The sequence below is a fragment of the Eleginops maclovinus genome, chromosome 12 (genome assembly GCF_036324505.1).
Source record: "Eleginops maclovinus isolate JMC-PN-2008 ecotype Puerto Natales chromosome 12, JC_Emac_rtc_rv5, whole genome shotgun sequence".
Lineage (NCBI taxonomy): Eukaryota > Metazoa > Chordata > Actinopteri > Perciformes > Eleginopidae > Eleginops > Eleginops maclovinus.
In genome coordinates, this window is record NC_086360.1 from 29456366 (window position 1) to 29480767 (window position 24402).

Here is a 24402-nt window from a genome sequence, read left to right on the forward strand (position 1 = left end):
TTTTTTTATATTAAATTTAAAATTTTTTTTTCTTTTTATACTAATATTTTTTTAAAAATTTTTTTTTTTTTTTTTTTACTTTTTATTTTTCTAATTTCAAATTAAATTTTTTTTTTTTTAAATTTTTTTTTTATTTTTATTTCCCTTTTTTAATTTAAAAATTTTTTTTTTTTTCCTTATTTAATTTTATTTTATAATTAATAAAAAACTTAAATAAAATTTTTATTTTTTTTTTTCTTAATTTATTAATTTCAAACCTTAAATTTTTTTCTTAAAATTTTTTTTTTTTCTTTTTTTTTTATTTTTTTTTTTTTATTTTTTTTTAATTTTTTTTTTTCAAAAATTAACTTTTTTTTTTTTTTTTCTTTTTAAATTTTTTTTTTAAATTTTTTAAAATTTTTTTTTTTTTTTCTTTTTATTAATTAATTAAATCTAATTTTTTTTTTTTTAAAAAAAATTATTTTTTAATTTAATTTTTTCCTTTAAAAAAAATTTTTTTTTTTTTTTTTTTTTATTTAAAAAATTTTCCTTTTTTAAATTATATATTAATTTTTTTTTTCTTTATTTTTTCCCATTTTTTTAAAAATTTAATTATTAAAAATTTTTAATTTTTTTTTAAAAAACTTTATTATCAATTTTTTTTATTTAAATTTTTTTTTTTTTTTTAACTTTTTTAATCTTTAAAAATTTCTTCTTATTTTACTTTTTTTATTTTATTTTAAAAATAAATTTTTTTTTATTTTAAATTTTTTTTCTTTTTTTAATTATTTTAATTATATTATTATTAATAAAAATTTTTTTTTTTTAAAATTTTTTTATTTTTTTAATTATTTTCTTTTCTCTTTTTTTTTATAACTTTTTTTTTCTTTTTTTTTTAAACTCTATATTTATTAACTCTATATTTATTAACTCTATATATATTAACTCTATATTAACTCTATATATATTAACTCTATATTTATTAACTCTATATTTATTAACTCTATATATTAACTCTTCAGACTCTTTTAACTGAATTGAAAACATGAAACTTTATTCTTACATTTCTTTACAGACATAAACGTATAACATACTGAAATGTCACTAAGTTCAGATGCCACTTGACGTGTAAAAAGAACAGTTCTCTTTCCTCCTGTTGTTTGTTTGTCTGGGAAGAGATTTCTGAGAAAGTCTTAGCGTCCATCAAAGCAAAATAAAGCCAATTATTACTGCATTTAACAATGGGGGTTTCATAGAGGGGACAGGTGAGGTCTCACATCTGTCAACAATATATTCTGATTCTGATATGATGGATCCTCCAAAGCAAACATTTCAAAGGAAAACAGTCAGCTGTTGACCCCCAGTCTCAGAAAGACGGGGGGAGCTGGAACTGGACGACCAATTCTGAAGATCTCCTCTGCAGTCTGAGGTTTGAACCAGTTCAGAATCCTCCTCTCCAGAGAGACTGAAGTATGGATCCTGAATCTATAGCTGTCGTCCAGGGGACAGGACAAGCGCCAGGGAATCCACGCTCCAGAGGAGAAGGGTAATGGTCCCAGTGGGCTGGTGGTCCAGGGTAATAGTCCCAGTGGGCTGGTGGTCCAGGGTACTGGTCCCAGTGGGCTGGTGGTCCTGGGTAATGGTCTCAGTGGGCTGGTGGTCCTGGGTAATGGTCTCAGTGGGCTGGTGGTCCAGGGTACTGGTCCCAGTGGGCTGGTGGTCCTGGGTAATGGTCCAGTGGGCTGGTGGTCCTGGGTAATGGTCTCAGTGGGCTGGTGGTCCTGGGTAATGGTCCCAGTGTGCTGGTAGTCCAGGGTAATGGTCCCAGTGGGCTGGTGATCCAGGGTAATGGTCCCAGTGGGCTGGTGGTCCAGGGTAATGGTCCCAGTGGGCTGGTGGTCCAGGATAATGGTCCCAGTGGGCTGGTAGTCCAGGGTAATGGTCCCAGGTGGGCTGGTGGTCCTGGGTATGGTCCCAGTGGGCTGGTGGTCCTGGGTAATGGTCTCAGTGGGCTGGTGGTCCAGGGTACTGGTCCCAGTGGGCTGGTGGTCCTGGGTAATGGTCCCAGTGGGCTGGTGGTCCTGGGTAATGGTCTCAGTGGGCTGGTGGTCCTGGGTAATGGTCTCAGTGGGCTGGTGGTCCAGGGTACTGGTCCCAGTGGGCTGGTGGTCCTGGGTAATGGTCCCAGTGGGCTGGTGGTCCTGGGTAATGGTCTCAGGCTGGTGGTCCTGGATAATGGTCCCAGTGGGCTGGTGGTCCTGGGTAATGGTCTCAGGCTGGTGGTCCTGGATAATGGTCCCAGTGGGCTGGTGGTCCTGGGTAATGGTCTCAGGCTGGTGGTCCTGGATAATGGTCCCAGTGGGCTGGTGGTCCTGGGTAATGGTCTCAGGCTGGTGGTCCTGGATAATGGTCCCAGTGGGCTGGTGGTCCTGGGTAATGGTCTTGTTTTCAGTCAGAGTCAGTGATGTCACTGATGCTGCTGTCGTCAAGGTTACCTGCTGCGTAATCCCTAGCAACCAGCTTCGACCTGAGGGCCCGCTTCCTGTTGTCATGGATACAGGGACACACTGAAATATTTGTACGGACAATTTATAATTGAATTAAAAGAATCACGACTCACCGGAAGTTGGGACACCTTCTATAGGTGAGACAGCCGTCTGTCTCCTCGTCCTACAGACAGACAGACAGACAGACAGACAGACAGACAGACAGACAGACAGACAGACAGACAGACAGACAGACAGACAGACAGACAGACAGACAGACAGACAGACAGTGCGTTATATTACTGCGTCACAGCATCAGTAGTAGATTACTGTAACTCCATTGCTCCCCACACTGGGTGTGTCTAGGTCTGTAGAGAAGCAGTTTCCCTCAGTGAGTAATACAGGAGCAGAGGCCTCATTACCCATGATGCAGCAGTGATGGGGTTCTGCTCAGACTCAGTGGCGCCTCCTGCAGGAGGCTTGTGTTGTTGCAGCGCCTCCTCGTTCTCCCCCCGACGTCCCGCTGCGCAGCTCCTCACTGCTGCCTGAACAGAAACCAGGGACAACTTTACAGGGGAGCCTGAACGCACCATCTGACCTCTGACCTCTGCCCCTTCATGTTTCTGCCACAGTTTAAACAGCTAACGGCTAGTCTTTAAGAGGACAGCAGGTCCCACTCACCTTTAGCCACGCTCCCTGGGGAGTCCTCCTCCTCACTGCTCCTCTCCCCCTGAGAGAGGGCGCATCATGACATCATCATCACATCATGACATCATCATCACATCATGACATCATCATCACATCATGACATCATGACATCTCATCACATCATGACATCATCATCACATCATGACATCTCATCACATCATCCCCCCTCCTCACCAGGTGAGAGTTGCAGGTGAGTCTGCGGAGGCGTGTCCTCAGCTGTAGCTCCTCCCCCTGTGACCTCAGCAGGAGCAGCTCCAGCCTATCAGATTGCTCGCTGAGCTGCCTGACCTGCTCCCTGTACTGATCCTTCTCTTGCAGGAGCAGCCGGGCCTCCTCCTGCTGCTCGGCCCGCGACGACAGAGCCTGGGGGGGGATTACAGAGTACCCTGAAGAGATGTCCTGCCTGAACCGTCTCTTCTCCTCCAGGCTCCCTTCAGCCTCCAGCTCTAAATATCTATTTTCAATCCAGTCGGGGGACAGCTGATCTATACACGATGAAACTCTCTCTCCCCCCTCCCTTGTCTCCCCTTGTCTCCCCCCTCACCTTGTCTCTCTCTCTGATCACCTCCTCCAGCTGACGGAGGGTCTGTTTGTTTCGCTGTCGGTACATCCTGGCGTCTCCCTTCAGCTGGGCAGAGAGCAGCTCCAGCTCCTCCTTCTCCTCTTCGCTCTGAACACAGAACCAGATGTTAGTGGGGGGGGGGTCAGGATCCCAACACAAACACAGAACCAGATGTTAGTGAGGGGGGGGGGTCAGGATCCCAACACAAACACAGAACCAGATGTTAGTGAGGGGGGGGGTCAGGATCCCAACACAAATACAGACCCAGATGTTAGTGAGGGGGGGGGGGTCAGGATCCCAACACAAACACAGAACCAGATGTTAGTGAGGGGGGGGGGGGTCAGGATCCCAACACAAACACAGAACCAGATGTTAGTGAGGGGGGGGGGGGGTCAGGATCCCAACGCAAACACAGACCCAGATGTTAGTGAGGGGGGGGTCAGGATCCCAACACAAACACAGACCCAGATGTTAGTGAGGGGGGGGGGTCAGGATCCCAACACAAACACAGACCCAGATGTTAGTGAGGGGGGGGTTCAGGATCCCAACACAAACACAGACCCAGATGTTAGTGAGGGGGGGGGGGGGGGTCAGGATCCCAACACAGACCCAGATGTTAGTGAGGGGGGGGGGGTCTGCACAGCCCTCTGTGGGATTCGCTCAGGTGAGCAGTATGTAAGACCTACTTGGCCATAGACCTGGTTCTGGGTCTGGTTCTGATTCTAAGAATCCCCCCGGCGCCCCAGCGTCTGAACAGCAGCGTCGCTTAGGACAGAGGTTCTCAGATGGGGGTACACGGACCCCTAGGGGTACGTTGGAGTACTGCATGGGTACGTGAGATCATTCCTAAAATAACAATGAAATGTAGATTTAAGTTCAGTAAAAACATGTCTCTCATTATTCCAACTCCTCCCCCGTGTGGCCCTGACCATCCTCTTTTCAAAATTCAGAAGTTTAGGAAAAAGTGTGAATGATGATCGGATCATTTTTAAAAGTCGAGGTTTAGAAAAAATGTCGCACATTTGAAAAACAATCTGATCTGTGAGGATGATGATCCCCCAAAACTCAAAATCTGGAGGACTTCCGGTCGGAACACCGTCAAGATGGTCGCATAGTGAGGGAGCTCCCGGTTGAGCCAGAGCAGTAAGAGCAATATCCCCATACAAACCAAATAAATCATTCCGCAAAAGTGTGGCGAAGGGGGTTAAAAACACCATATCACCACTGTGAGCAATACACGTCGTCTGAGGACAGCCGGGCGAGGAAGACAGGCGCAGCAACAGTTAGCAGCGAACAGGTTTAAGCTAGCAATCAACACGTGCAGTGCGGAGAAATGGCCGACTTGGATCTGATTCTGCGAGAACTAAGAAGCTTTCGCCAAGAGAACAAAGAACAATTAGAGAGAATAGAAGAAGAAATTATTAAGGCGAACACCAGACTGGACGAGGCGGAGGGACGAATTGAGAGAGCAGAAGAAAGAATCCCAAACACAGCAGAAGTTGTCACGGCTATGCTGAACTGCACACCAAGCTGGAAGACAAGTTGCTGGATCTGGAAAGCCGCTCCAGACGTGATAACTTAAGGATCTATGGGGTGCCGGAGGGATCCGAGAAGGAATCGACCACAATGGTTTCATTTGTGGAAAATCTGCTCCGCGAGGGTCTCGAGCTAACTAATGACATGCCCGACCTGCAGATTGATAGAGCACACCGGTCTCTGGGACCGCAGCCGCCGGAAGACGCACCGCCACGCTCCATCGTAATCAAGCGTCTAAGTTTTAAAACCAAAGAGACATTACTCCGCAAGGCATGGCAGAAGGAGGGGTTTGCCTGGCAAGAAAAGCACATACACCTGGACCACGACTGCCCACCTTTAATACTGAAGAAACGAAGAGAATACACAGAGATACGAAAAGTGCTGAAGGAAAAAAAAAGTCCCGTTCCAGACCCTCTTCCCGGCCAGGCTGCGCGGAACTAAACCCTACGATACTATAGAGGAGGCATCAGAGGACCTGCTGAAAAGAGGCTACACCGTGACAGCTATCACACCTCCGGAGACGCTCATGGAGCAGGTGCAGCGGCTGTCCTGGAAGAGAGTGGGCAGACGGGCAAGGACGGACGCAGCTGAACGTGAACCAGGCTACAGGGAGAAGCTCCGAGCCTTTAGGAGACCGAGACCATCGCCGCCCCCCTCCGGGACCTGATGGATTCAACCCACGGCTCGAGGACGACGAATAGTGAAATCTCTTGTAATGTACTGTGACTGTAGTGGTGGAGATCCACTAGTTCATAGACTGGGTCGCTCGGGGACAATTTTTCACTTTTGATTTTTTCTTTCTTCCCCGACATACGACTGTTGCAGGTGAGGGCCTCTCCCTCCGGACTGAGGGAGACTTTTCCCTTCGAGCCTCCTCGGGAGGCTCAACAGGGTCAGGTTAACAGACCCCTACAGAGGGAGACACGAGGACAAAGGGGGTTTAGTTTGATGTTTATCATTATGTTAGTGGTTCATTCCCTGCCGGGTTTCGGGGGAGGGGGAAGCGACCCAGATGTTTGTTTGGGAGGGAGGAGGAAATCACATAGATGCATAACAGATCCTTAAAAGTAACATCCTTTAATATAAATGGAGTACTCGATCCAGTTAAGAGGGGGAACGTCTTATTAAAGAAAGATCAAATTCAAACAGCTTCTTACCGGAGACCTCAACGACTCCGAACAGATCGGGATTTAAACAGGTTTTCTTCACATGTCGGGGAGAGGAGTGGCGACTCTGATATCCAATGCAGTAAACTATGAACACATATCAGAATATAAGGAGGAGGAGGGCAGGTTTGAAATGGTTCCAGGAAAAAGAGATGATATTGTGATAAGTCTCCTTAACGTGTGTCCCGCCGGGCAGTGACTGGTCCTCAAACGTATGGTTGATTTAATGACAGCAGAAAGTCCAGGGATTCTAATATGTGGCGGTGACTTTACATCCGATTAACCCCGAAGATTGACTCATCAAACGGGAAATCTGGGGCCAAAAACAATAGCAGGAGATTAGGTGTTTGGATGCGTGAAGTTGGGATTGTGGAGGTGTGGAGAGAAAGCGAGACTACAGCATTACTCCCACGCTCAGTGTCTACTCAGCATCCATTATTGTTTTGTGCTTGAAGCAGATCTTTTTAGGGTGGAAAACTGTGAAATAGGACCCAGTACTATTTCAGATCATGGACCCATCTATATGTCAATCTATCTGGATAATAGTAAGAAATCCACTCTCTGGAGACTGAACTCAAACATCCTGAATAACCCCGTTATTAAAGATACATTGAAAAGGGAAATTAAATTGTATCTGGAAACCAACGATAATGAAGAAGTGACCCCACCCATTCTCTGGGATGCATTAAAGGCAGTCATAGCCATCTCTTCATATGAGAAGAAAATTAGGGAGCAAAAACTAAAAGAATCGGAAGAGGACTTGAAGAGACTACAGAAAGAACACGCAAAGTCTCTCACAGAGGATAACAGATGGAAGATTACAACATTAAAAAAGAAATAGACGAAATAAATATTCAGGAAACTCAGAAGAAGCTCCTTTTTACAAAGCAACAGCACTGTGAGTCGGTGGGAGATCACTGGACCTTCTATCATACAGGTTAAGAAAACAACAGAATTATATATAAAATAAGAAACTCAACAAATGAAATGGAAACTAATCCGGAGAAAATACAACAGTGCTTCCAACAATACTATCAAATATGATATTCCCAACCACAGACAAGCGACGACCAAATCGATAACTTCCTGACCCGGGTAAATCTTCCAAAGATTTCTGATGAACAGAATGAAAACTGAACATCTAAAATAACAATAGAAGAAATTCAATCAGCGGTCAGGAGAATGAAAGGGGGGAAGTCTCAGGGACCCATGGTTTTTCCACAGAATGGTACAAAACAATGCAAGATCAACTAATTCCAACTCTATTAAAAACGTTCAACTGGGCTTTGGAAAACAAACGCACCCCCCCTCGTGGCGGGAGGCAGTCATTTCGATCATACCTGAAGAGGGGAAAGACAAACTGCAGTGTGGGAATGACCGCCCTGTCAGTCTTCTAAATGACGACTATAAATGATTCACCTCCATATTATCTAAAGAGTAGAACGGATATTACCAGTGTTAATACACAAGGACCAGACGGGCTTTGTCCGACAAAGACAGACCCAAGATAACATCAGGAGGACACTGCACGGTGTGAGGCAGGTCGCACAACACAAACGGGAGGCATTGATATTAAGTTTGGATGCAGGAAAAGCGTTTGACTCAGTGAGATGGTCATTTCTATAGAAAGTACTTTCAAAATGTGGCTTCCATACAGCTATAACTGACACGTTTACAGCACTATATAATAAACCCACAGCTCGAATCAAAATCAGTGGAGACTTAACCAATCCTTCACTCTGGAACGAGGAACGACACGGGGGTGCTGTGCGTCGCCGCTCCTCTTCGCCTTGTTCATTGAACCCGTGAGTGGACTAATTAGGCAGAGGGAGGATATAAAAGGGGTAACAATGACATCCGGGGGCAGACATCCCGGGGGCAGAAACTGGCCCTATTTGCCGACGAGTTATTGATAAGTATAACACAACCTACTCAGACACTCCCAAAAGTGATGAAATTGCGAGGAGTTTGGTTTAAACTCTGGTTATAAAATGAATATCAATAAAACTCAAGTATTGACGTTTAATTAGGACCCTCCCTCTTCAATTAAGACCATGTACGACTGGAATTGGGAGGCTGAGTCCATTAAATATTTGGGTGTCTCACTACCTAGGGACTCCACGAGATTACATAACATCAACTATGGCCCGCTAAGTTCAAAGATGAAAGCTGATATCCAGAGATGGAACGGTATTCCCTTTTAAGTTTGAGCTCCCGGATAGAATCAATTAGGATGAATATCCTTCCACGGATGCTGTATCTTTCCCAGTGTCTGCCAGTTAGAATACCACCTACCACAGATTAATAGCAAGATCTCTGTGGCAGGGGAAAAGGGCCAGAATTAGATTTAGAACGCTGCAATTAAGAAAAGATACAGGAGGAATGGGCCTTCCCTGCTTACAGGAATACTATCATGCAGCTCAACTAAGATCCTTAATCTGCCTATGCTCACCAACATGCACTGCAGCATGGAAGGACATAGAAGGAACGATGATAGAGGGAATCCCAATAACAGCCCTGCTAAGTGATAACAGACTACAGGGAGAACAGGAGATCCTGGAAGACTCTGTGGCAGGCAGCCTCCTGAAGTCCTGGCAGGAAATAGTCTAAATGTGCAGGTTAAAAGACACAACTGAAATGATGAGGTGGTGTGCATATGGCTCAGACTTCACACCAAATAAAACCGACGGCAGATTTAAGACATGGATCACAAAAGGTTTAACTACCTATAATTCATTTGTTCACCAAGGGTCATTTCAGAGCTTTGAAAACCTACAGAAGGACCACAGTCTGGGGAAAGAGGGGTTTTCAGGTACCTGCAAGTGAGACATAGTTTTAACTAAAACATTAGAGACGTTGGGAAAAGATCAGGGTTCATGCTGGTATTCCTATCACTTACTAAATCCGGAACATGCAATAAAATGATCTCCAAAGGATATAATGCCATACAGTTATCCAAACCAGAAGAGGAAATACGGGTGGAGATCACACAGGAGAGCTGGGAGAAAATATGTCAACTGCAATGGTTCTCAACCAGGTCAAATACATGGCGGGAGTTTTGTTGGAGGAATAAACAGGATTTTTGATCACAGCCATACAAAACGACACCAGGCAGTGGGGACGCTTGCTGGGGGCTCTGTGGATCTGATGGAGCCAACCACTTTCATATTTGTTGGGACTGCCAAGCAATGAGGTCTTCCTGGGAAGAGATCCACAAACATATCAGTAATGTATTTAGTGTGACCATTCCATTACCATGTGAAACCTTGTTTCTGGGTAATAGATTGTTTGAAACATGGAACATAGAAGACACCACGTTGCTATACTGCTGGCAGCTAGTAAGACATGTGTCACGAGGAAATGGTTAAAAGTGGAGCCTCCCTCCATTGATGAATGGGTTGGCATTGTGTATGACATGTATGTTATGGAGAAGATCTCTTTTTCCCTAAAAGTTGAGAAAGAAAAGTTTTACAGGACCTGGTCCAAATGGACTGAGTAGGTAAAACCAATCAGATCTGATTTGACGATACGTGTGCTTCGTATGAACCCACCCTCATGTTGGTTTTCCTCCTTTTTCTCTTTAAAATGGGAGGTGCGCCCCCGGGCTCTGTTCTTTGTTTTGTCATAGATGGAGTAATTGAAGTCCAAAAGAAAACTCCAGAAGGGCAACATGAACAAAAGCACTCATCAGTCCTACAGACACCCTTTCCAGGTTCTTGACTCAAGTTGTAATCGATGTGCGTGATGGAGATGTTCGTGATGGAGATGTTTGTGATGGAGATGTTTGTGATGGAGATGTTCGTGATGGAGATGTTTGTGATGGAGATGTTTGTGATGGAGATGTTCGTGATGGAGATGTTTGTGATGGAGATGTTCGTGATGGAGATGTTAGTGATGGAGATGTTCGTGATGGAGATGTTCGTGATGGAGATGTGCGTGATGGAGATGTTTGTGATGGAGATGTTTGTGATGGAGATGTTTGTGATGGAGATGTTTGTGATGGAGATGTTTGTGATGGAGATGTTTGTGATGGAGATGTTTGTGATGGAGATGTTTGTGATGGAGATGTTTGTGATGGAGATGTTTGTGATGGAGATGTTCGTGATGGAGATGTTCGTGATGGAGATGTTTGTGATGGAGATGTTCGTGATGGAGATGTGCGTGATGGAGATGTTTGTGATGGAGATGTTTGTGATGGAGATGTTTGTGATGGAGATGTTCGTGATGGAGATGTTCGTGATGGAGATGTTCGTGATGGAGATGTTCGTGATGGAGATGTGCGTGATGGAGATGTGCGTGATGGAGATGTTCGTGATGGAGATGTTTGTGATGGAGATGTTTGTGATGGAGATGTTTGTGATGGAGATGTTTGTGATGGAGATGTTTGTGATGGAGATGTTCGTGATGGAGATGTTTGTGATGGAGATGTTTGTGATGGAGATGTTTGTGATGGAGATGTTTGTGATGGAGATGTTTGTGATGGAGATGTTTGTGATGGAGATGTGCGTGATGGAGATGTGCGTGATGGAGATGTTTGTGATGGAGATGTTTGTGATGGAGATGTTTGTGATGGAGATGTTTGTGATGGAGATGTTTGTGATGGAGATGTTTGTGATGGAGATGTTCGTGATGGAGATGTTTGTGATGGAGATGTTTGTGATGGAGATGTTTGTGATGGAGATGTTCGTGATGGAGATGTTCGTGATGGAGATGTTTGTGATGGAGATGTTTGTGATGGAGATGTTTGTGATGTTTGTGATGGAGATGTTTGTGATGGAGATGTTTGTGATGGAGATGTTTGTGATGGAGATGTTTGTGATGGAGATGTTTGTGATGGAGATGTTTGTGATGGAGATGTTTGTGATGGAGATGTTTGTGATGTTTGTGATGGAGATGTTTGTGATGGAGATGTTTGTGATGGAGATGTTTGTGATGGAGATGTTTGTGATGTTCGTGATGGAGATGTTTGTGATGGAGATGTTTGTGATGGAGATGTTCTGAATAAAAAGTGGATTAAAAAATTAAAAATCAAAAGGAAAGAAAGAAAGAAACAGACTGCCTGTAAAAAGTGTAACTGCTGCAGTGCCCCCCCTCAGAAGAACCCTCAGTGAAGCCCCAGCCCATGCTCCTCTCTGAACTGTCAGCAGCTCATTAAAGGAGGTCTCTCAGGGTTACTGCAGGATGTCAGCTCTGTTTCCAAGGATTTACAGATGATGGAAACACCGGAGCTCAAAGAGCTTCTCACTGAACAGTTTTAATGAATCAGACTCTGACGGAGCAGCTGGGGACACTATGGGGACCTGCTTCAGGGTGACCGCTCTGATTCAGGTCTCCTGTGAGAGTCTGATCCACCAACCAGTCTCCTTAGTGTTTCCTGTCTGCTCCTACATAAACACCTCCTCACCTTGGCTCTCTGCTCCTCGGCTCTGTGGAGGTCTCTCCTCAGTCTCAACACTGAAGTGAGGAGGTTGATCTGTGGAGGACTTCCCTTCTCCTGCTGTTTCTCCTGCTGTTTCTCCTGCTGTTTCTCCTGCTGTTTCTCCGGCTGTTTCTCCTGCTGTTTCTCCGGCTGTTTCTCCGGCTGTTTCTCCTGCTGTTTCTCAGGCTGTTTCTCCTCCTCCTTCTTGTCCTCCTGGTTCTCCTCCTGTCTGTTGGGGTGGAAGAAGGTTTCTGTGGGCAGAGCCAGACTCCTGCTCTGAAAACACAATTCAACAGATCATGGTTTTATGAGTTAGGTCTTAGGAGGAGGAGGAGGAGGAGGAGGAAGAAGAGGAAGAGCAAGAGGGGGAGGAGGAAGAAGAGGAAGTGGAGGAGGAGGAGAAAGAAGAGGAAGAGGAAGTGGAGGAGGATGAGGAGGGGGAGGAGGAGGAAGAGCAAGAGGGGGAGGAGGAAGTGGAGGAGGAGGAGAAAGAAGAGGAAGAGGAAGTGGAGGAGGAGGAGGAGGCGGAGCAGGAGAAAGAGGAGGAGGAGAAAGAGTTGGAGGAAGAGAAAGAGGAGGAGGAGGAAGACTAAGACGAGGAGGAGGAGGAAGAGGAGAAAGAGGAGGAGAAGGAGGAGGAGGAGGAGAAAGAGGAGGAGGAAGAGGAGCAGGAGGAGGAAGAAGAAGAGGAAGAGAAAGAGGAGGAGTTAGGGTGCTTCACCTCCTGCAGCGGTCTCATGGTTCTTCTTCTCAGGAGCCGAGTCTGACTCTCAGCTCGCAGCACGGTGTGTTTCAGACGCTCCACCTGCACACACACACACACACACACACACACACACACACACACACACACACACACACACACACACACACACACACAGGTCAGAGGTCAGAGGTTGTGTGCTGGCAGTATGCAGGGGGGGTCTCACCTCTATCTGCAGGTCTCTGTTGGTCAGCAGGGTGCTGCTCTTGTCCTGGCTCAGCGCGTTGATGTCGGCCATCAGGCTGTAGTTGTGGTCTCGGAGCTGCCTCACCTCCTCGCTCAGACGCTCGCGCTCCTCTCGGATCTTATGCACTCGCTCCGTCAGCTTCCGGAGCTCGCGGTCCCTCAGCTGCTGCTGCCGAGACCACACCTCCTGATACGGAAACACGGGTCAACCAACAGAGACAACCTGAGGACATCCTGTGCTAACAGTGAGGACATCCTGCGCTAACAGTGGGGACATCCTGCGCTAACAGTGAGGACATCCTGCGCTAACAGAGAGGACATCCTGCGCTAACAGTGAGGACAACCTTCGCTAACTGTGAGGACAACCTCTGCTAACAGAGAGGACATCCTGTGCTAACAGAGAGGACATCCTGTGCTAAAAGAGAGGACATCTTGCGCTAACAGAGAGGACATCCTGCGCTAACAGTGAGGACATCCTGTGCTAAAAGAGAGGACATCTTGCGCTAACAGAGAGGACATCCTGCGCTAACAGTGAGGACAACCTTCGCTAACTGTGAGGACATCCTCTGCTAACAGAGAGGACATCCTGTGCTAACAGAGAGGACATCCTGCGCTAACAGTGAGGACATCCTGTGCTAAAAGAGAGGACATCTTGCGCTAACAGAGAGGACATCCTGCGCTAACAGAGAGGACATCCTGCGCTAACAGTGAGGACATCCTGTGCTAACAGAGAGGACATCCTGCGCTAACAGTGAGGACATCCTGTGCTAACAGAGAGGACATCCTGTGCTAACAGAGAGGACATCCTGCGCTAACAGTGAGGACATCCTGTGCTAACAGAGAGGACATCCTGCGCTAACAGTGAGGACATCCTGCGCTAACAGAGAGGACATCCTGCGCTAACAGAGAGGACATCCTGCGCTAACAGAGAGGACATCCTGCGCTAACAGAGAGGACATCCTGCGCTAACAGAGAGGACATCCTGCGCTAACAGAGAGGACATCCTGCGCTAACAGAGAGGACATCCTGTGCTAACAGAGAGGACATCCTGCGCTAACAGAGAGGACATCCTGCGCTAACAGAGAGGACATCCTGTGCTAACAGTGAGGACATCCTGCGCTAACAGAGAGGACATCCTGCGCTAACAGAGAGGACATCCTGCGCTAACAGAGAGGACATCCTGTGCTAACAGAGAGGACATCCTGTGCTAACAGAGAGGACATCCTGCGCTAACAGAGAGGACATCCTGTGCTACATGTTATTATTGGTCACCTGTTCCTTAGCGACGGAGCAGGCCTGCTGCCGGCGCCTCCTCTCCTCCTGCAGTGCCCTCTGCAGGCGGCTCAGCTCTGACATCAAGAACTGAGTCAGACCAGATTCACCTGCTGTGTCTGCAGAGAGACAGACAGGTGTTCAGAGACAGACAGACAGACAGACAGACAGACAGACAGACAGACAGACAGACAGACAGGTGTTCAGAGTCACAGACAGACAGACAGACAGACAGACAGACAGACAGGTGTTCAGAGTCACAGACAGACAGACAGACAGACAGGTGTTCAGAGTCACAGACAGACAGACAGGTGTTCAGAGTCACAGACAGACAGACAGACAGACAGGTGTTCAGAGTCACAGACAGACAGACAGACAGACAGACAGACAGACAGACAGGTGTTCAGAGTCACAGACAGACAGACAGACAGACAGACAGACAGGTGTTCAGAGACACAGACAGACAGACAGACAGACCTATGAGGATGCTGAAGGTCCGGTTGGGCTCCTTCCCTGTGATGCGGCTGTACAGCTGAGGGTAATCCAGCTCCAGACTCTCCAGGAAGGCTGTGTAACCTTTGACCCCCGTCCTCTGCAGGATGTCTAGCAGCGCTCCTGAGGGGTCAGAGGTCCCAGTGAAGGTGTATATCAGTATGTAGAGTCTCTACTTTAAAGAGTCCTCTCCTGCTGATGTTCAGGTGTATATCAGTATGTAGAGTCTCTACTTTAAAGAGTCCTCTCCTGCTGATGTTCAGGTGTATATCAGTATGTAGAGTCTCTACTTTAAAGAGTCCTCTCCTGCTGATGTTCAGGTGTATATCAGTATGTAGAGTCTCTACTTTAAAGAGTCCTCTCCTGCTGATGTTCAGGTGTATATCAGTATGTAGTGTCTCTACTTTAAAGAGTCCTCTCCTGCTGATGTTCAGGTGTATATCAGTATGTAGAGTCTCTACTTTAAAGAGTCCTCTCCTGCTGATGTTCAGGTGTATATCAGTATGTAGAGTCTCTACTTTAAAGAGTCCTCTCCTGCTGATGTTCAGGTGTATATCAGTATGTAGTGTCTCTACTTTAAAGAGTCCTCTCCTGCTGATGTTCAGGTGTATATCAGTATGTAGAGTCTCTACTTTAAAGAGTCCTCTCCTGCTGATGTTCAGGTGTATATCAGTATGTAGTGTCTCTACTTTAAAGAGTCCTCTCCTGCTGATGTTCAGGTGTATATCAGTATGTAGAGTCTTTACTTTAAAGAGTCCTCTCCTGCTGATGTTCAGGTGTATATCAGTATGTAGAGTCTCTACTTTAAAGAGTCCTCTCCTGCTGATGTTCAGGTGTATATCAGTATGTAGAGTCTCTACTTTAAAGAGTCCTCTCCTGCTGATGTTCAGGTGTATATCAGTATGTAGTGTCTCTACTTTAAAGAGTCCTCTCCTGCTGATGTTCAGGTGTATATCAGTATGTAGAGTCTCTACTTTAAAGAGTCCTCTCCTGCTGATGTTCAGGTGTATATCAGTATGTAGTGTCTCTACTTTAAAGAGTCCTCTCCTGCTGATGTTCAGGTGTATATCAGTATGTAGTGTCTCTACTTTAAAGAGTCCTCTCCTGCTGATGTTCAGGTGTATATAGTATGTAGTGTCTCTACTTTAAAGAGTCCTCTCCTAATGTTCAGGTGTGTATCAGTATGTAGTGTCTCTACTTTAAAGAGTCCTCTCCTGCTGATGTTCAGGTGTATATCAGTATGTAGTGTCTCTACTTTAAAGAGTCCTCTCCTAATGTTCAGGTGTATATCAGTATGTAGAGTCTCTACTTTAAAGAGTCCTCTCCTGCTGATGTTCAGGTGTATATCAGTATGTAGTGTCTCTACTTTAAAGAGTCCTCTCCTGCTGATGTTCAGGTGTATATCAGTATGTAGTGTCTCTACTTTAAAGAGTCCTCTCCTGCTGATGTTCAGGTGTATATCAGTATGTAGTGTCTCTACTTTAAAGAGTCCTCTCCTGCTGATGTTCAGGTGTATATCAGTATGTAGTGTCTCTACTTTAAAGAGTCCTCTCCTAATGTTCAGGTGTGTATCAGTATGTAGTGTCTCTACTTTAAAGAGTCCTCTCCTGCTGATGTTCAGGTGTATATCAGTATGTAGTGTCTCTACTTTAAAGAGTCCTCTCCTGCTGATGTTCAGGTGTATATCAGTATGTAGTGTCTCTACTTTAAAGAGTCCTCTCCTAATGTTCAGGTGTATATCAGTATGTAGTGTCTCTACTTTAAAGAGTCCTCTCCTGATGATGTTCAGGTGTATATCAGTATGTAGAGTCTCTACTTTAAAGAGTCCTCTGCTGCTGATGTTCAGGTGTATATCAGTATGTAGTGTCTCTACTTTAAAGAGTCCTCTCCTAATGTTCAGGTGTATATCAGTATGTAGAGTCTCTACTTTAAAGAGTCCTCTGCTGCTGATGTTCAGGTGTATATCAGTATGTAGTGTCTCTACTTTAAAGAGTCCTCTCCTGCTGATGTTCAGGTGTATATCAGTATGTAGTGTCTCTACTTTAAAGAGTCCTCTCCTGATGATGTTCAGGTGTATATCAGTATGTAGTGTCTCTACTTTAAAGAGTCCTCTCCTGCTGATGTTCAGGTGTATATCAGTATGTAGAGTCTCTACTTTAAAGAGTCCTCTCCTGCTGATGTTCAGGTGTATATCAGTATGTAGAGTCTCTACTTTAAAGAGTCCTCTCCTGCTGATGTTCAGGTGTATATCAGTATGTAGAGTCTCTACTTTAAAGAGTCCTCTCCTGCTGATGTTCAGGTGTATATCAGTATGTAGAGTCTCTACTTTAAAGAGTCCTCTCCTGCTGATGTTCAGGTGTATATCAGTATGTAGTGTCTCGACTTTAAAGAGTCCTCTCCTGTGATTGGCTCTCACATTGAATCTGTTTCTTACCCACTTTTCTCCTCCTGATGACGAGGGTGGGGTCATTAAACAGCTGCTCCTCATCCTCAGCACCAATCACCTGTGAGCAGGAGCAGCAGTAGCAGGAAGATGCATCATTATTAGCAGGAGCACAACAAGGGATATGAGGAGTAACAGGAGGTGCAGGAGGAGTATGAGGAGGTGCAGGAGGAGTATGGGAAGTTTCAGGAGGAGTATGGGAAGTTTCAGGAGGAGGTGCAGCAGGAGTACCTGGCACTGGCGGAGGTAGGGTGTGATTCTGGAGGGCTCGATGGTTTTGAGGAGCAGCAGCCTGAAGTCCTCCAGCTGCAGCCAGCAGAGGTCGTCCTCACTGTCCATCTGGAGTACACACACCGAGTACTTATACACACACCGAGTACTTATACACACACCGAGTACTTATACACACACCGAGTACTTATACACACACAGAGTACTTATACACACACCGAGTATTTATACACACACCGAGTACTTATACACACACCGAGTATTTATACACACACCGAGTACTTATACACACACCGAGTACTTATACACACACAGAGTACTTATACACACACTGAGTAGTTATACACACACCAAGTACTTATACACACACCGAGTACTTATACACACACCGAGTATTTATACACACACCAAGTACTTATACACACACCGAGTACTTATACATACACCGAGTACTTATACACACGGACCGAGTATTTATACACACACCGAGTAGTTATACACACACCGAGTACTTATACACACACCGAGTACTTATACACACACAGAGTACTTATACACACACCGAGTACTTATACACACACAGAGTACTTATACACACACCGAGTAGTTATACACACACCGAGTACTTATACACACACCGAGTAGTTATACACACACCGAGTACTTATACACACACCGAGTAGTTATACACACACCGAGTAGTTATACACACACTGAGTACTTATACACACACCGAGTACTTATACACACACCGAGTAGTTATACACACACTGAGTACTTATACACACACTGAGTAGTTTTACACACACCGAGTAGTTATATACACACCGAGTACTTATACACACACCGAGTAGTTATACACACACCGAGTACTTATACACACACCGAGTACTTATACACACACGGACCGAGTATTTATACACACACCGAGTACTTATACACACACGGACCGAGTATTTATACACACACAGAGTATTTATACACACACCGAGTACTTATACACACACTGAGTACTTATACACACACCGAGTAGTTATACACACACCGAGTACTTATACACACACCGAGTAGTTATACACACACCGAGTAGTTATACACACACCGAGTACTTATACACACACCGAGTACTTATACACACACCGAGTAGTTATACACACACCGAGTACTTATACACACACCGAGTACTTATACACACGGACCGAGTATTTATACACACACCGAGTACTTATACACACGGACCGAGTATTTATACACACACCAAGTAGTTATACACACACGGACCGAGTATTTATACACACACCGAGTACTTATACACACGGACCGAGTATTTATACACACACCGAGTAGTTATACACACACGGACCGAGTATTTATACACACACCGAGTACTTATACACACGGACCGAGTATTTATACACACACTGAGTAGTTATACACACACGGACCGAGTATTTATACACACACCGAGTACTTATACACATGGACCGAGTATTTATACACACACCGAGTAGTTATACACACACGGACCGAGTATTTATACACACACCGAGTAGTTATACACACACGGACCGAGTATTTATACACACACCGAGTACTTATACACACACCGAGTAGTTATACACACACCGGGTAGTTATACACACACCGAGTACTTATACACACACCGAGTACTTATACACACACCGAGTAGTTATACACACACCGGGTAGTTATACACACACCGAGTACTTATACACACACCGAGTATTTATACACACACCGAGTATTTATACACACACCTAGTATTTATACACACACCGAGTAGTTATACACACACTGAGTACTGATACACACACTGAGTACTTATACACACACCGAGTATTTATACACACACCGAGTACTGATGTACACACCGAGTACTGATACACACACCGAGTACTTATACACACACCGAGTACTTATACATACACCGAGTACTTATACACACACCGAGTACTTATACATACACCACACCAAGTACTTATACATACACCACACCGAGTACCGATACACAGAGTACCGATACACAGAGACCTGAACCCCTGTAGCCCTGACCTGTAGCCCTGCCCCCTCAGACTGACCTGAACCCTTGACCTGTAGCCCTGACCTGTAGCCCTGACCTGTAGCCCTGCCCCCTCAGACTGACCTGAACCCTTGACCTGTAGCCCTGCCCCCTCAGACTGACCTGAACCCTTGACCTGTAGCCCTGACCTGTAGCCCTGACCTGTACCCATGACCTGAACCCCTGACCTGAACCCCTGACCTGCACCCCTGACCTGTACCACTGACCTGTACCACTGACCTGTAGCCCTGACCTGAACCCCTGACCTGTACCCCTGACCTGTACCCCTGACCTGAACCCCTGACCTGTACCCCTGACCTGAACCCCTGACCTGAACCCCTGACCTGTAGCCCTGACCTGATATCCAGAACCAATGAGTGAGCTGTGAGGGTTAGCTTTGCCAGACTCAGAGAGATCCAGGGCCTGCTGAGGCTCAGATTACCACAGCGGTCAAACTGTTTTGAACCAAAGAATAAGATCCTCAGGACTTTTGACACAAACTGATGAATCCCTACCTCTAGACTCGGTTTGTCTTACCTTCAGTCCTCCGGAGCGTCTCTCTTCTGTGATTTCTGAGGAAGAAATCACTTTTGTCACTTCCTGTTTTTGGCTCTGCCCCCTCAGACTCTTAATCTGAATGGACCAATCAGGTTGCAGCAGCTCCTCCTCATTAACATATTGACACAGGTGACCCTGTTCCCAGTCGGCTCTAAACACTGAGTACTGCAGAAATATAATGAAGTACTTCTGAAGTTTATTCAGCAGAGTTTGGACGGAAAGAGGAAGAAGAGAAGAAGTCAGAGGAACAGGAAGTGATGTCACAGCGCTTACATTCCGGGAAATCTGGCAGAGAGGAAGTGAAACAAACAGGAAGTTACGAGCTGCACCAAAACCACAGACCATCTCCCCATGGCTCCACAAAGCACCATGTCCCTACATCATGTCCCCACAAACCACCATGTCCCTGATGTCCAGGTCTCAGACAAACAGACGCTTGATTTCACACATGTCTTTATTACAGAAAAATGTCTCATTCGAACTTTGATTTACAGAAGCTGTATAAAACGTAAACACCACGGTTTTTGATGCATTTCCATGTGTTTCCTGATGTTCCTGAACGCACCGCAGACTGTCCTGTTCTTCAGTAAAAATCCTACAATCTTAAAACTGCCAACTTATTTATTTTCTGACCGTTCCCAGGGTCCTCTTCAGCTAAGGACTGAGGACACTTGATCTGTGAGGTTCAGTGGACAGGGTCCTCCAGCTCCGGACCGGTCTGGATCCCCGAGAAGTGATTGGCTGGAGCTCCCGGCCCATCACACAGCAGGACAGACCTCTGTGGGAACAAACAATAAACCGTGTTAATAAAGAGACGGACCAGGGAAGGACCTGACGGTGGTTCTCAAGAGACTCACTCTGCCTCTCCTCTGTCTTCCTCTCGCTTTGATCTTCTTTACCACCTCCTCCTCCTCTCTCTCCTCCTCCTCCTCTTCCTCCACCGTAGTCCTCTTTCTTATTGGCTGCAGGCTGGCGAGGAGGGCAGGCACCGTGAAGCAGGACAGGAAGCGTGCCTTCAGCAGCTGGTAGGCGGGGTTACCTGAGAAATGCTCCGCCACCAGCTGACGGGTCATTGCCACAAGCTCCGCGTCCTTTGCCAACTCTGACTCCTTCCCCGCCCCCGACTCCTTTACAAGCTCCGCCTCCTCCTGTAAGAGGTCGGGGGGGACAGAGGGAGCTGCAGGGGGGGAAACAAACGTCCATACATTAACGTGTTCCTTAAAGAAAACTCAATATGAGACCACGTTCTGGATAGGGTAATGATACATGAGTCTCATGGTGCACACACTACAACAGACCTCCTCCATCGGGAGAAACTGCAGCTTCAGAGAGGACGCAGATACAGAGACACAAATCAGAACTCAGAAACATCTGCAGCAGCTCTTCAACACATGCAGCATCTAGAGGACATTCAGCAGAGGAGACATGAGCAGTTTACTAAAAGCTGCAGAAACCAAACGCTGCAAGAAGCTCCAACACAACGGAGACCAGGGGACACTAAAGAGAGACGCACACAGCTGGAGACCAGGGGACACTAAAGAGAGACGCACACAGCTGGAGACCAGGGGACACTAAAGAGACGCGCACAGCTGGAGACCAGGGGACACTAAAGAGAGACGCACACAGCTGGAGACCAGGGGACACTAAAGAGAGACGCACACAGCTGGAGACCAGGGGACACTGAAGAGAGACGCACACAGCTGGAGACCAGGGGACACTGAAGAGAGACGCACACAGCTGGAGACCAGGGGACACTAAAGAGAGACGCACACAGCTGGAGACCAGGGGACACTAAAGAGAGACGCACACAGCTGGAGACCAGGGGACACTAAAGAGAGACGCACACAGCTGGAGACCAGGGGACACTAAAGAGACGCGCACAGCTGGAGACCAGGGGACACTGAAGAGAGACGCACACTGCTGGAGACCAGGGGACACTAAAGAGAGACGCACACAGCTGGAGACCAGGGGACACTAAAAAGAGACGCACACAGCTGGAGACCAGGGGACACTAAAGAGAGACGCACACAGCTGGAGACCAGGGGACACTAAAGAGAGACGCACACAGCTGGAGACCAGGGGACACTGAAGAGAGACGCACACAGCTGGAGACCAGGGGACACTAAAGAGAGACACACACAGCTGGAGATCAGGGGACACTAAAGAGAGACGCGCACGGCTGGACACCAGGGGACACTAAAGAGAGACGCACACAGCTGGAGACCTGGGGACACTGAAGAGAGACGCACACAGATGGAGACCAGGGGACACTAAAGAGAGACACACACAGCTGGAGATCAGGGGATACTAAAGAGAGACGCGCACGGCTGGACACCAGGGGACACTAAAGAGAGACGCACACAGCTGGAGACCTGGGGACACTGAAGAGAGACGCACACAGATGGAGACCAGGGGACACTAAAGAGAGACGCACACAGCTGGAGACCTGGGGACACTGAAGAGAGACGCACACAGCTGGAGACCAGGGGACACTAAAGAGACGCGTACAGCTGGAGACCAGGGGACACTGAAGAGAGACGCACACAGCTGGAGACCAGGGGACACTAAAGAGAGACGCACACAGCTGGAGACCAGGGGACACTAAAGAGAGACGCACACAGCTGGAGACCAGGGGACACTAAAGAGAGACGCACACAGCTGGAGACCAGGGGACACTAAAGAGAGACGCACACAGCTGGAGACCAGGGGACACTAAAGAGAGACGCACACAGCTGGAGACCAGGGGACACTAAAGAGAGACGCACACAGCTGGAGACCAGGGGACACTGAAGAGAGACGCACACAGCTGGAGACCAGGGGACACTGAAGAGAGACGCACACAGCTGGAGACCAGGGGACACTAAAGAGAGACGCACACAGCTGGAGACCAGGGGACACTAAAGAGACGCGCACAGCTGGAGACCAGGGGACACTGAAGAGAGACGCACACTGCTGGAGACCAGGGGACACTAAAGAGAGACGCACACAGCTGGAGACCAGGGGACACTAAAAAGAGACACACACAGCTGGAGACCAGGGGACACTAAAGAGAGACACACACAGCTGGAGACCAGGGGACACTAAAGAGAGACGCACACAGCTGGAGACCAGGGGACACTAAAGAGAGACGCACACAGCTGGAGACCAGGGGACACTAAAGAGAGACGCACACAGCTGGAGACCAGGGGACACTAAAGAGAGACGCACACAGCTGGAGACCAGGGGACACTGAAGAGAGACGCACACAGCTGGAGACCAGGGGACACTGAAGAGAGACGCGCACAGCTGGAGACCAGGGGACACTAAAGAGAGACGCACACAGCTGGAGACCAGGGGACACTAAAGAGACGCGCACAGCTGGAGACCAGGGGACACTGAAGAGAGACGCACACAGCTGGAGACCAGGGGACACTAAAGAGAGACGCACACAGCTGGAGACCATGGGACACTAAAGAGAGACGCACACAGCTGGAGACCAGGGGACACTAAAGAGAGACGCGCACAGCTGGAGACCAGGGGACACTGAAGAGAGACGCACACAGCTGGAGACCAGGGGACACTAAAGAGAGACGCACACAGCTGGAGACCAGGGGACACTAAAGAGAGACGCACACAGCTGGAGACCAGGGGACACTGAAGAGAGACGCACACAGCTGGAGACCAGGGGACACTAAAGAGAGACGCGCACAGCTGGAAACCAGGGGACACTAAAGAGAGACGCGCACAGCTGGACACCAGGGGACACTAAAGAGAGACGCGCACAGCTGGAGACCAGGGGACACTAAAGAGACGCGCACAGCTGGAGACCAGGGGACACTGAAGAGAGACGCACACAGCTGGAGACCAGGGGACACTAAAGAGACGCGCACAGCTGGAGACCAGGGGACACTAAAGAGAGACGCGCACAGCTGGAGACCAGGGGACACTAAAGAGAGACGCGCACAGCTGGAGACCAGGGGACACTAAAGAGAGACGCACACAGCTGGAGACCAGGGGACACTAAAGAGAGACGCACACAGCTGGAGACCAGGGGACACTAAAGAGAGACGCACACAGCTGGAGACCATGGGACACTAAAGAGAGACGCACACAGCTGGAGACCAGGGGACACTAAAGAGAGACGCGCACAGCTGGAGACCAGGGGACACTGAAGAGAGACGCACACAGCTGGAGACCAGGGGACACTAAAGAGAGACGCACACAGCTGGAGACCAGGGGACACTAAAGAGAGACGCACACAGCTGGAGACCAGGGGACACTGAAGAGAGACGCACACAGCTGGAGACCAGGGGACACTAAAGAGAGACGCGCACAGCTGGAAACCAGGGGACACTAAAGAGAGACGCGCACAGCTGGACACCAGGGGACACTAAAGAGAGACGCGCACAGCTGGAGACCAGGGGACACTAAAGAGACGCGCACAGCTGGAGACCAGGGGACACTGAAGAGAGACGCACACAGCTGGAGACCAGGGGACACTAAAGAGACGCGCACAGCTGGAGACCAGGGGACACTAAAGAG

At 47.2% G+C, this 24402-nt stretch overlaps 3 protein-coding genes across 10 annotated transcripts in view; all 3 read right to left on the bottom strand.

Moving 5' to 3' along the window:
- Positions 1–1058, bottom strand: part of ccdc180 (coiled-coil domain containing 180) — a 21303-nt gene extending 20245 nt beyond the window's left edge. The window contains exon 1 of the mRNA XM_063897504.1: positions 1043–1058. Coding sequence (XP_063753574.1) covers positions 1043–1058 — 16 coding nt within the window. The remainder of the gene's footprint in view (positions 1–1042) is intronic.
- A 1171-nt stretch (positions 1059–2229) lies between these two features.
- Positions 2230–20088, bottom strand: card9 (caspase recruitment domain family, member 9). The gene is given in 15 exon segments (XM_063897000.1): positions 2230–2521; positions 2600–2649; positions 2888–2977; positions 2979–3010; positions 3147–3195; positions 3348–3536; positions 3718–3843; positions 11842–12132; positions 12578–12661; positions 12786–12992; positions 14078–14196; positions 14555–14692; positions 17004–17073; positions 17244–17351; positions 19861–20088. Coding segments are annotated over 14 exon segments (1647 nt in total). The 5' UTR covers positions 19861–20088; the 3' UTR covers positions 2230–2427.
- Positions 20089–20317: 229 nt separating this feature from the next.
- The window catches only part of snapc4 (small nuclear RNA activating complex, polypeptide 4), a 30178-nt gene continuing 26093 nt past the window's right edge, over positions 20318–24402 (bottom strand). For all 8 annotated transcript variants that reach the window (XM_063896991.1, XM_063896989.1, XM_063896990.1 and 5 more), the window contains 2 exons: positions 20739–21058; positions 20318–20659 (listed from right to left, as the gene is read on the bottom strand). In XM_063896991.1, the coding sequence (XP_063753061.1) occupies positions 20567–20659; positions 20739–21058 (413 nt within the window). In that variant the 3' untranslated portion in view covers positions 20318–20566. The remainder of the gene's footprint in view (positions 20660–20738; positions 21059–24402) is intronic.